General features: G+C 43.3%; 1 protein-coding gene across 2 annotated transcripts in view; it reads right to left on the reverse strand.

Annotated features, from left to right (window-relative positions):
• clip1a (CAP-GLY domain containing linker protein 1a) overlaps window positions 1-13,061 on the reverse strand; it is a 53,379-nt gene that overhangs the window by 14,508 nt on the left and 25,810 nt on the right. For both annotated transcript variants that reach the window (XM_055886975.1, XM_055886976.1), the window contains exons 10-18: window positions 11,296-12,204; window positions 10,922-11,038; window positions 10,529-10,586; window positions 9,599-9,755; window positions 9,149-9,314; window positions 8,711-8,926; window positions 2,651-5,326; window positions 1,894-2,031; window positions 1,200-1,306 (exon numbers count right to left, since the gene is read on the reverse strand). In XM_055886975.1, the coding sequence (XP_055742950.1) occupies window positions 1,200-1,306; window positions 1,894-2,031; window positions 2,651-5,326; window positions 8,711-8,926; window positions 9,149-9,314; window positions 9,599-9,755; window positions 10,529-10,586; window positions 10,922-11,038; window positions 11,296-12,204 (4,544 nt within the window). The remainder of the gene's footprint in view (window positions 1-1,199; window positions 1,307-1,893; window positions 2,032-2,650; window positions 5,327-8,710; window positions 8,927-9,148; window positions 9,315-9,598; window positions 9,756-10,528; window positions 10,587-10,921; window positions 11,039-11,295; window positions 12,205-13,061) is intronic.

Genomic DNA, 13,061 nt, shown 5'->3' on the forward strand with positions numbered 1-13,061 from the left:
GCATTCTGAAAGTATTCAGACCTTCACTTTCTCCACATTTTGTTAAGTTACAGCCTTATCCTAAATGTATGTATGTATGTATGCATGCATGTATATATTTTTTTGTTGCCCTGATCAAATCTACACACAATACCCCATAATGACTAAGCGAAAACAGGTTTTGTGAAATACCTTATTTACATAAGTATTCAGACCCTTTGCGATAAGACTCGAAATTGAGCTCAGTTGCATTCTGTTTCCATTGATAATCATTGAGATGTTTCTACAACTTGATTGGAGTCCACTTGTGGTAAATTCATAAATTCATTTGAACAGGGCAGCACGGCTGGCCCTTAAATGTACAGGGAGAGCTAATATTAACAATATGAATGTAAATCTCTCATGGCTCAAAGTGGAGAAGATATTGACTTCATCATTACTTGTTTTTGTTAGAAGTGTTAACATGCTGAAAGCAACGAGGTGTCTGTTTAAACTACTAGCACACAGCTTGGACACCCATGCATACCCCACAAGACATGCCACCAAGGGTCTCTTCACAATCCCCAAGTCAAGAACAGACTATGGGAGGCGCATTGTACTACATAGAGCCATGGCTACATGGGGGAATGATGCATGCAGTAGAATCAGATAAGACACACACGTGCACATTGTATTGTAAATATGTAGTGGTGGAGTGGTGGCCTGAGTGAACACATTGAATGTGTTGGGTAAGGTGTTATGACAGTTACATACATACAGTTTAAAATACTACATGACATATGTTGCTGGATCCCAGGAAGTGTAGCTGCTGCATGGGGATCCATAATAAACACAAAAATGTAACCCGTTGGCCTGAATGCAAAGCGTTATGTCTGGAGAAAACCAGGCACAGCTCATCACCCATCTAACACCATCCCTACCATAACGCATGGTGGTGGCAGCATCATGCAATGGGGATGCTTTTCAGCAATGGGGACTAGTAAGGATAGAGGGAACAATGAATGGTCCAAACATGCGATATTTCTTTATTTCATTTTCAATAAAATAGCAAAAATTTCAAAAAATGTTTTCACTGTCATTATGAGGTATTGTGTGTAAATCAAATTAATAATTTTAATTCAGGCTATAACACACCAAAATGTGTAATGTGGAAAATCAAGGGGTATGAATACTTTCTGAAGACACTGTAGGCAAACACACACACATCACAGTATACTCACATCTCTTGGCACAGGCCGCTGATTTTCTGGTTCTCTGAGCTGAGCTGCTCTTTAGAAAGGTTGAGCTCCTCTTTGTATTTGGAATTCTGTTGCTTCAAGGAATCCAGCTGTGCAATAACAAAAAACATAGATCACTTCAAATGTACTGTATATAATACAGATTGTTTGAATCCTGTGAAAGTTGAAGTTGAGTGCATTTTTCTCACTATAGCTTTCAGTCCCTAGTGAACTTTACTTTTGCCGGTATGAGTATTGAGAGTACATAAAGGACTGATGCAATTTCTTATTTTATGTTGGGCAATGAAATGAACAAAAAAAAGAACATTTCAAATTGTATTTATCAAATAAAAAAATATGGGGCTGAAAAATCATGTTTAACGTGGAATTGGCTATGTGATCTTGGAGTGTGAGCATGCCAGCATCTGTGGCTAAAATTCTGTTTACATATATCACTCTATTATACTGTAAATACTAATTTATAAAAGTGGTTTGCAACCATTACACCCTGAAAGCAAACTTCTGTTAAGTTTACAAGGAGCCCCTTCCACAGTCCTTAGTGAGAGCCCTATATGACAGTGACAAAGCCATCATTCCTCACCCATACAATTTCAACAAATCTCCATACCTTATTGAAAATCCATGCTGCTCAACCACTATAGTATACCCCATCGGAGGCATTACATACTCCATATACCTGATTGGTAATTTCCTGCTTGGCACTCCTGAACTCCTCCAGCAGAGACTGGGCCTCAATCTTCTCCTGCTGCAGAAGGCCCTTCTCTTGTGTCAGCAACTCCACGACCTCAGCAGTCTTCCCTGAGGACTCCGCTGCCTAGGTAGTGAGGAAGAGGGGAGCATGTCAACCAGACATACATAATGAAATACCTGTAACTTACTTGGATAGGGGTTGGTTGAGGTGAACCCCTATGTCCTGAGATATCATCATTCGATGGAGCCTTATTTTACACAGCCCAAATCAACTCTAACCAGAGGATCACTAAAGGATCACTCAATTTTCTCATATTATGCAGAATTAATTTGCATGCTTTGCATGTCAGTCATCCAAATCATTCCAAACCGGATTTTGAAGCTCTAGTGGGTTAGAATGATTTTTTCTCCTATGCAATTAGTGTAATCCTCAGGAATCATTGGAATGCCCACATCTACTACTACTACTTACTATTTTCAAACCAAATTCTAAGGGAGTGGATGTAACCATCTACCCCAACCAAGGAACTTCTCAAATCATTCTATCGTTCTAAGCCCAAAGGAATTTACATTTCATAAATAAACTTTTCGCAATGGACTAGAAGCAAGAGAGCAGTTAGTAAAGGAGATTAAACAAACATTAAGGTAAATAGAAGACCGGAGTAGCATGCAGTGAGGTTGAAACATGACCACAGCCAGCTCAACGTGAGGGTTAGTTACGGGGTTTGTTAGTAATGGAGTACCTCAAGCTGCTTGGAAAGAGCATTTTTTTGTTGAGCCTCAAGCTGGGTGACCTGCTGGGTGGCTTTGTCCCTCTCCTTGAGCAAGGCATCCTTCTGGACCTTCAGGTCTTCCAGGTTGGTGGCCATTTCTTCTCTGACCTTGGTAGACACAGATGCCTCCTCCACAGAGGCTTTGTGCTGTCCCTCCATCACTGCCTTCTCAGCACGTAGGGCCTGGGCATCTGCTTCAAGCTGTGTCTGGGTAACTTGCAGCTTCTCTACCTCTCCCATGAGCCTTGAGTATTCCCCATCCCTACTCTCTTGGCTGCTGTGGAGGAAGGAAAGGTCTTGCTCCAGGTGGGATTGTATAGCTAGGAGGTCTACCTTCTCCTTAGCCAGGGAGGAGACCTCGTTGACAAGTTTCTTCAGTCTGGCAGACAGGCATACTTGGTCTCCAGCCAAGTCACCCTTTTCTTGGTCCCTCTCCTTCAGCTGTGCCTTTAAGTTCTCAACCTCTCCAGCCAAGGCTTTTCTCTCCACTCCAATATGCGTAAGGTTGGCAGACAACTCATCCATGGCCTTCTCTCTGGTGACAGATTGTTGAGTGAGGTCCTGCACTTTGACTTGCATCTGGGCATTCTCCTCAAGCAGACCCTGTCTCTCACCTAACAATCCAGTGTGGGTTGTCTTAAGTTGCCCTAAATCACTACGCAAACTATTTCTCTCAGAGGCCATTGTGTCTCTTTCAACACAAACAGAGGCAACCTCTGCCTTCAGGTTGGATTCAGACTGCAGGAGAGTAATCTTTTCCTGTGTCAGAGTGAACAACTGTGTCCGTAAGTCCTCTCTCTCTCTGGAGAGGTCATCCTTTGCAGAGGACAGTTTACTTCGGTCACTTGCTTCAGTCTGCTGCTGCGATTCAAGAAGCATTTTTGCCTTTTCAAACAGAATCACTTTCACTTTGAACTCCTGGACCTGCAGAAGCAGATCCTCTTTGTCCTTCTGCAGGCTCTTGTTAAGCTCAGTCTGCTGGGAAAGCAGGAGATCCCTCTTTTTTGTTAGGGTATCGTTCTGCTGAATGAGTTCCAAACGCAGCTGCTCAGAGTTGCCTTTTAGTTCATGATGCTCCTCTGCAAGTTCAGTTTTGCTTTTTTCAAGGGCCTCCCTCTCTGAGCAAAGCTTCTGTAACTGTGCCTGTAGATCAACCATTTCTTTTTTCAAGGAAGCTCCCTCAGTCTCCACCTTTTCTATCTTCTGTTTTAATTCCTCCAGCAAGGACGTGAGGTTGGAGTTGGCTTGCTTCAGGTCATCATTGGCCGTAGAGGAGCTGTCCAGCTGGTCCTTCATACGGCGGATCTCACCTGCTAGCTTGTCACGCTCTTTTGTTAGAGTACACTTTTCAGAGATCTCCTTTGTGTGCTTTTCTTCCAGCTCTTCCTTTTCATGTACCAAACGGTCACTCTCCATGTTCTGCTTTTCCAGTGTTAATTCCATAGCCATCTTCTCTTTGCGTATGGAGTGGAGCGCCTTCTCAGTCTCTGCATTCTGGAGACAAAGTGCTTCCTTCTCCTCACCAAAAGATGACAACAGCTCTTTGACTTTCTCCTTAGAGGTTGCCACTTCCTCTGTAGAAAGTCTGAACTTCTCCTTTAACTCTTCTCTCTCCTTGATAAGTTCATCTTTCTCAGAACACACCTTTCGCTGGGTAGCAAGCAGGTCCTCTTTCTCCTGCAGGAGGTGAAGCCTCTCAGAGTCGGTTACCTCACTGCTGGTCTTGGACTGGTCCAGCATTTTGGCCAGGCTCATTTTTGAAGCATGTAGCTCGACTTTGTCACGGACAGACTTCTCAAGATCCTTCTTAGTGATATTCAGCTGATTTTGAAGCTCTGCATTCAAGGCTTGGAGGGCCTCTTTGTCAAAAATGGCAGCATTAATTTGAGTAAACATCTCCACTTTATCTTTGCCCAAGGTCTCTGTCTGTCCCTGCAGCTGAGTGTTTTTCAGATAGAAGTCTTCTTTTTCCAAGCTTAAAGACTGACACCTTGCCTGCAACTCCACATTCTTTGCATCAAGGGATTTCTTAGCATTTCTGGCTGCATCCCTCTCCAACAAAAGGCTATCCTTCTCAGAGGTCAGCTTCTCCCTGCTTTGCTTGAGCTCCTCCTGGAGCTCGTTCCTCTCCTCACAGGTCTTCTCATAGACCTCTGCAAGCAGCTTCCTCTTAGTTTCCTGCTGCAGGATCTCCTGTTGGTACTTCAAAAGGACCTCATGCTTCTCTGCATTTGTCTTTTGAAGCTCCTCAATTTGGGACTGACGCTCCGCTTCAGATTGACTGAGGGATTTGTTATTGGCCTGTGCCTCCTCAACAGCAACTCTAAGCTTTTCCACCTCTCTGGATAGTGAGGCATTCTCTCCATCTAGCTTCCGGTTGGTGGTCCAAAGTTCCTCCTGCTCTTTTGTGAGCTTGTCCCTCAGTGTCAGAAGTTCTTCAGTCTTACCTGAGAGCTCCTGGTGACTAGCCTCCGAGGCTGAGAGCTTGGCCTCGAGTTCAGAGAGTTGATTTTTGAGACTTCCTTTCTGAGCTTTGAAATCTGAGCTTTCCTTAGACATGTGCGCCAGCACTGAGATTTGCTTCTCCAGGTCTGTGGACAATCGCTCAATATGCTGCCCGGACGAGTCGAGCTCATCAGAAAGAAACTGAGGGAAAAAAGTTGAAAGAAAAAAAATGGGCATATAAAAAGTGAAAACAAAATAAGTCAAGCATTTTATTACAAAAGTTATAAAATGCAATTGGAAAAGTTAAGCTTGTGCAAGCATAAAAGACAGTTGGGAGAAAAAGAAACTTAAAGCTGACACCATGAAAACTTGAGAAAACATTGAAAACAGAGGTATACCAATGGAGTGCTTATGATTGCATGTAGGTGTGTGTGCCTTCTAAGTGGGCTCTAATGATTCAGGTTTTCAATCAGTGTGCACCAGGTGAGGAGGAGTGTGTGCGTAATTGAGTACTTTCCATTGAGAATATATATATATATATTTTTACAAGTAGATAACCCTGTTTTAATTGTCTTATAATGTTTGTGCCACGAAATTCTGCCCTTTTGCATCCCTTTGATATTAAGTAGAAATTGTGCACCAATATTGCATTTTAAAATCCGTTACGTGACCAGAACTCGTTTATTATGGTCAAACTAGTGCAAAAGCAGGTGAGCTGGTTCTACACTTTTTGGCAATTTTCTGTTGTTTTGTGGTGTAAAACAGTGTGTCGAGCATAACACGTCAACCCTGTTACCCATAGATAGACAGGCAATTTAAAAATATATATATACAGTGTAAGTCAGAAGTTTACATACACTTAGGTTGGAGTCATTAAAACGTGTTTTTCAACCACTCCACAAATTTCTTGTTAACAAACTATAGTTTTGGCAAGTCGGTTAGGACATCTACTTTGTGCATGACACAAGTCATTTTTTCAACAATTGTTCACAGAAACAGTGAAATAATCTATCACAATTCCAGTGGATCAGAAGTTTACATTCACTAAGTTGACTGTGCATTTAAACAGCTTGGAAAATTCCAGAAAATTATGTCACGGCTTTAAAAGCTTCTCATAGGCTAATTGACATAATTTGAGTCAACTGGAGGTGTACCTGTGGATGTATTTCAAGGCCTACGTTCAAACTTAGTGCCTCTTTGCTTGACATCATGGGAAAATCAAAATAAATCATTCAAGACCTCAGAAAAAACTAATTGTAGACCTCCACAAGTCTGGTTCATCCTTGGAAGCAATTTCCAAATGCCTGGAGCTACCACGTTCATCTGTACAAACAATAGTAAGCAAGTATAAACACCGTGGGACCACGCAGCCGTCATACTACTCAGGAAGGAGACGTGTTCTGTCTCCTAGTGATGAACGTACTTTGGTGCGAAACATGCTAATCAATCCCAGAACAACAGCAAAGGACCTTGTGAAGATGCTGGAGGAAACAGGTACAAAAGTATCTATATCCACAGTAAAACAAGTCCTATATTGACATAACCTGAAAGGCCACTCAGCAAGGAAGAAGCCACTGCTCCAAAACCACCATAAAAAAAAAAACGGTTTGCAACTGCACATGGGGACAAAGATTGTACTTTTTGGAGAAATGTCTTCTGGTCTGATGAAACAAAAATAGAACTGTTTGGCCATAATGACCATCGTTATCTTTGGAGGAAAAAGGGGGAGGCTTGCAAGCCGAAGAACACCATCCCAACCGTGAAGCACGGGGGTGGCAGCATCATGTTGTGGGGGTGCTTTGCTGCAGGAGGGACTGGTGCACGTCACAAAATAGATGGCATCTTGAGGAAAGAAAATTGTGGATATATTGAAGCAAGACATCAGTCAGGAAGTTAAAGCTTGGTCACAAATGGGTCTTCCAAATGGACAATGACCAAGCATACTTCCAAAGTTGTGGCAAAATGGCTTAAGGACAACAAAGTCAAGGTATTAGAGTTGCCATCACAAAGCCCTGACCTCAATCCCATAGACAATTTGTGGGCAGAACTGAAGAAGCATGTGTGAGAGAGGAGGCCTACAAACCTAACTCAGTTACACCAGCTCTGTCAGGAGTATTGGCCAAAACTTATTGTGGGAAGCTTGTGGAAGGCTACCCGAAACGTTTGACCCAAGTTAAACAATTTAAAGGCAATGCTACCAAATACTAATTGAGTGTATGTAAACTTCTGACCCACTGGGAATGTGATGAAATAAATAAAAGCTAAAATAAACCACTCTCTCTACTATTATTCTGACATTTCACATTCTTAAAATAAAGTGGTGATCCTAACTGACCTAAAACAGGGACATGACATTTAGGATTAAAATGTCAGGAATTGGGAAAACTGAGTTTAAACGTATTTGGCTAAGGTATATGTAAACTTCCGACTTCAACTGTACATTGTGAAGCTTGTATTCAATTGCCCTTCCTTGTTGAACACAAGAAGATACCATTCCCCCTGTCACAAGGGGTTTATGGCTGATTTAAGATTAAATCGTCAACCCCGTTACGGTCAACTCTGTTACTTTCCTTGGCACTTAAAAATACACTTATTATAGTAAATGGGAAAACATGTTTTTTTTATTGAGTTGAAGATCTGTTCTTCATGACAGAATGTTAAAATTAGGTGAAATAAAAAGCTTTTTTTAAACAAATTACGCTACCAAAAAGGGATTGAAATTGTGGAACAACCCATAAATGGTGAGCACAGACTGAAGCCCTACACTTTACATACCGGCTACTCATCGTGAAACGACACTAATTAAACCACTAACAATTATGTGGTTACTACATCCAGTTAATCAAGATTATTGAAGCATGAATTAAAATGTCAACATCAGTTTTTTTTTTTATATCTAAGGTGTGCCTCTGCTTTCAAAGTAGGCCCAAAAACCACACCACAACATAGCCACACAGTCAATGCTGAAATGAAGATGGTGCATATATGACAACAAATATGATATATTACATGGTGCAATGGGCTTGAATAAACATTTATTATCAAAAAGCAATAATATGAGCAGATAAAACACTAACATGAATCTTGGGCTTAATGTGTTTTTTTTATGATTCAATTTGGTTTTAATGAATTCAAAGAATGAGGTCACTGTGCTATGCCATAATTGTTCTAACAGTCAACCTTTCATGAAAGTAATACGGACTTCAGCTACTTCTTACCTTCCTTCCTCCTTCCTACAGTATGATTACTACCCAGACATTAGAAGTGAGGTGGTCTAATTACCATCAAGTGAATATCAAACCTAACCATAGACCACTTCAGGAAACACTATTTGACTTGGAAACAACATAGTCAAATGGTAATGACATAATAATAACCAAGTCATTTCTGTACTGTAAAATAAGGTGCTACTGACATCTCTTACAGAAAGTGGATAGGACTACACTGGAAAAATTCTCTCACTTAATACTTCAGTCAACCTAAAGAAACCTAACGCGAAGCAGCACGATTTTTTTGTACAAAAAGGCAGCTCCTCCTGAGAACATTAAACATGGTGGTCCTGATAATTATATGGTGGGTGCTCACCTGAGCCTTCTCTTTGTAAGGCTGCAGCTCAGTCACCAGCCTCTCCAGCTCCTGGGCCTTCTCCCTGGAGACACTCAGCTCCTGCTTGGTCTTGTCAGCCTGACCCTGCAGCTCCTGGAGCTGCTTGGCATGGTGCTCTGAGGCCTCAGACAGGGCCTTCTGCTGGGAGGTTTGAAGATCCTTGGCCTGGGCCTCACCCTGCTGCAAACTCTTCTCCTACACACAACATAAAATGAAGGAGACAGTAACTAACAGCAATCATTTGCTGTTTGGTAGGGGGACAGTGGTAGATTATTTCAGTGTTTGGGTTAGAGACAGTAAAACGTCTATTTCTGAAAAATATAGGCCGTTTTACAACAAACCTCTTCTCTTTACATCTAATCATCTACTTTATCCCAATCATCAACATCTCAAAGCCATGTCTGGATTTTCAATCACCAGTTGTGTGATCTTCCCCTGCAGGTTGCTTAGCTGGCCCTGATGCTCGTCTCTGGCCCCCTTCAGCTCCCGCTCCTTCTGGGCAACTTCCTGCTGTTGTTGCTCCTCAGAACATGCAGCCCGCTCCTTCTCCTCTGTGAGTTGGGTCTGTAACTCTTCCAACCTCCTGGTAAAGGGGAAGGAGGGGGAGATCAATCTCTGACCAAATGAGACCGGTGGCATTCAAACAAACTGTGGCTTCATTGTAGAGGACAGATTCAAACCGTTTTAGACTGAAACTGAAGAACTGATAAACCAGGGCGAAGGAAAGGTTTTGTGCATTGTTGTCATACTCTCATTAAATATTGGCACTGGAGGAAACCGGATTGTGAATTTCTCAGATGAGAGTAAGCCATTTAACTACTTTAATATGTTTGAGAACACCTTTGTTTGTGACATTTCATTGTGTACCTTTCTTTCTGAGTGATGTCTTCATTCATTTTGGTAAGCTGTGCTGAACTGTCGCCTGATGACTTCATCATGTCTGAGATGTCACTTTGGAGCTTGGCCTTTTCGTTTGCGAGCTGATCAAGCCTCTCCTCTCCAGCCTTTAGCTTCCTCTCCAGCCCTGAGTGAGAGGATAACATAATTCAGTCATGGGTAACAAGCCTCAATCCACATACACAAGCACACATACTGTACACAGCCAATTTGTTACACAATATAAACATCATGACTAACTCAGACTCTATAGTGATTATTTTTGTAAAACATTGGTGATATTTTGTGGTGTTGGTCAGGGATAACTTTCTCAAAACAGGTTGTGGTTGCCCTTTTGATTCAGACATTGATTCAGTAATCACAACCTGGTTTATCTAGCAGAAACTCAAGACTACAAAAACAAGCAGGTTTGGAAACCCCTGGTGTAGGTTGCAAAGTTACATTATTGAATGTACGTAGGGAGAATGGTCATATTGAGCTGTGTGTACTGAAGGGTAGTGCTGGCCAGTGTTCTAACCTGCAAGTTGGCTTCTAAGAGCCTCTGAGTGGGGTGTGCACTGCTCTTTTTTTTTGCTAAGCTTCTGAAGCAACTCTGACAGAATTTAGACTGACACTATCAGCTTGCATCATTCAAGTTCTTAGCACTAAGCAAGACACAATTACATGCACTAATCTACTGTCTACTGCTTGGCCATGTGGACCAATATAATGAATTATTTGCAGAAAACCACATCGTTGCTCGTCATTAGATTAGCTTGAAGTCAACATTTTCTTTCTAGGAAAATATGTCTTGCAGATAAAAACCCACGTAACCCAAGTAATAAGAAAACAAAGACTAATGTTGTTACAGGTCAAACATCCTGTAACGTTGATACATGAAAAAAATATATATATATTTACCTTGAATAGTTTGTGTTGACTTAGCCTGATTGTCTGTGCTTTCTGACAGTTTTTGTTTCTGAGGAAATAAAACTTTATTGAATACATTTGTGCATGCTAAAGTCAAGAGTTTTCCATGACAAACCTCAAAATGATTGACAACTAATAATAATGTTCTACACAAGATATTTAACCAACATTTGTATTTAAGGATTATATCTTTGATGGTATCGTAAGTGTGTAATAGAAGGTAGATACTTTTTATCATTCCCATGAAAACAAAAAGCAAGAATTTCAATGCTATGCTCTTCCTTACCTGAGCTTACCTTGAGCTCTACAGTCCCATCAGTCATGCAAGGCCACCCATTCCCAACCCCTGGCGCCACAACACCAGTCATAAGTCCTAGTACTCACCAGGCTGCCCAGCTCTTGCTCCAAGGAGACCTTGTCCTGCAGCACAGAGGTCAGGCTCTGCTGCAAGGAGAGGAGCTCCTGCTGCTTACCCTCCAGCTCAGAGTTCAACTCACTGACCTACAGCCACAGTCCAGGGGGCGACACCATGGACATGGAGAACATTTTGAAGGGGGAAAAAATGATGAGTGACAAAATGAAGGAAAAGCTAATAATGAATAAAATGAAACAAAAGTAAATTGCTTTGAAGGTAGGGATAAATTATTACAACATCAAATACCACAGGTGTGTCTCACGCTTATTTTTCTGGAAAACTCACAAAATAGAAACTGAATATGGTCATGGACAATGGTAGTATGGCGTGGGTATGGACCTACCCTGTTGCCCTGTGAGCGAGCTTGGCTCTGGGCCTCCTCCAGCTGGGTCCTCAGGTTCTGGAGAGCTTGGTTACCTTGGCCTGCCTGGGACTGCAGGGCCTCCATAGCTGCCACCTGCTCCTGGACCTCCTTGGCACTGTCCTGGGTCTGCTGGACAAGCTTAGCTTCATGCTCCTCCAGCTCATTTACCTTCAGCTCAGCAGTGTGCAGTTTGCCCAGCACATCCTCCATCTCCACCAGGTGCTGCTCCTCAGCACTCTCCACACTGGACCGCAGGCTCTCCTCCAGGCACTCCTTCTCCTCCGACACGACCAGCAGCTGTTTGTTGAGCTCCCCTGTCTCCCGTGCCCGGGCTGCAGCCTCTGCCTCACACCTGGCTCCCGCCTCCTCCAGTGCCTGCTTGTGCTCCACCTTCAGCCTCTCCAGGGCACTCCTGGTCTCCACCAGCTCTGTCGTCTTGGAACCGGCCCCTTTACTGAAGGACACCTTCAGCTCCTCCATGGCCTGCTGGTGTGAGGCGATGGCAGATTCCAGCTTGGAGCGCCACAGCTCTATGACGTCTGCTTTCTCCTTCTCGTTCTGGCTGAGGCGCAGCTTCAACTGCTCGTTGTCTGTGGAGATCTTGGTGGAAGAGACTTGGAACTGAGACACTGCCTCACTGTGGGCCTTCTCCTCCGCTGCCAGCGTCTCCTTCAGCCCAGCCAGCTCAACCCGTTGCTGGTCTGCTTGAGAGGCCAGCTGAGCCCTCAGAGAGCTCACCTCTTCCAGGAGAGGGGGGGTGGTGGAGTCGGAGCCCTCCGTGCTTTGCTGGACCTCCAGACGCAGCCGCAGGTCAGCCACCTCCCTGGTCCTCAGCACCAAGTCCCTCTCCAGTTCCATGATGCGGGACTTCTCCGACACCGTGGCCACCTATGGGATGGCACAACTCTGGCTCAAACAAAACCATGTTCTTCAACCTATGGAAACATTGTGATTGTGTGTGTACTGGCAGGACAAGAGGGTAGCTGTTGAAGCTCCTTGTCATCAGACAGGTTTACATGGGTCAATATTTTTCTAAGAAAGTCCTTTACACACGTCCTTCATAGTTGCAGTAGTAGCGCAATGAAAGTAACAGTGCAGACCCACATTAGCATAAAATGCCCACAGTTGAAGTACTACACCGCCCTCTAGTGGATATAAGCTGGAACCATATCAGTCATCACACATAATTATTGTGTATTGAACTACTGTCCCCAAATGCTGCAGCTTCTACTGGTTTTCATCCTTACGTTTATATCAGGGGTCAATTTAGGCCAGAGAAACTTGATAGTTAAGACTCTCTCCCCCAACTAATGACGTCAAATGATTAATTAAGAACCAGGGGAAAAACTAAACCAGCAGAGACTATGGCCCTTGAGGATGGCAGTTTAATACTCTATCATTGGCTGTGAAACCCCTGACAGACGCATAAAAGCATTGTTAAGGGGTGGGAGCAGGAAATAGACTCGCAAGAGTTGGGGGATCCCAGATGGGCAGGACAATTGGGGCTGGTAGGATTGGGGGGGACAAAGGCCAACTGGGAGCAACGGATGGTTGGGTATAGGGGTGCTGTCTGGCTACCATGTTGCACCACAAAAGCTGTGGAGACAGTGGGCAGAAGAAAACATGGAGAAAGAGGCAAGTGAATAACCCCACGATGGAGAACCCTAATGATCCTATATGTAGTGGGGCCCTGACATGGCCAAAGTGTAAGTCTAGGTTTTACCCAGAAAACAGCAAATCTAAAA

This window comes from Salvelinus fontinalis, chromosome 28, assembly GCF_029448725.1.
Source record: "Salvelinus fontinalis isolate EN_2023a chromosome 28, ASM2944872v1, whole genome shotgun sequence".
Lineage (NCBI taxonomy): Eukaryota > Metazoa > Chordata > Actinopteri > Salmoniformes > Salmonidae > Salvelinus > Salvelinus fontinalis.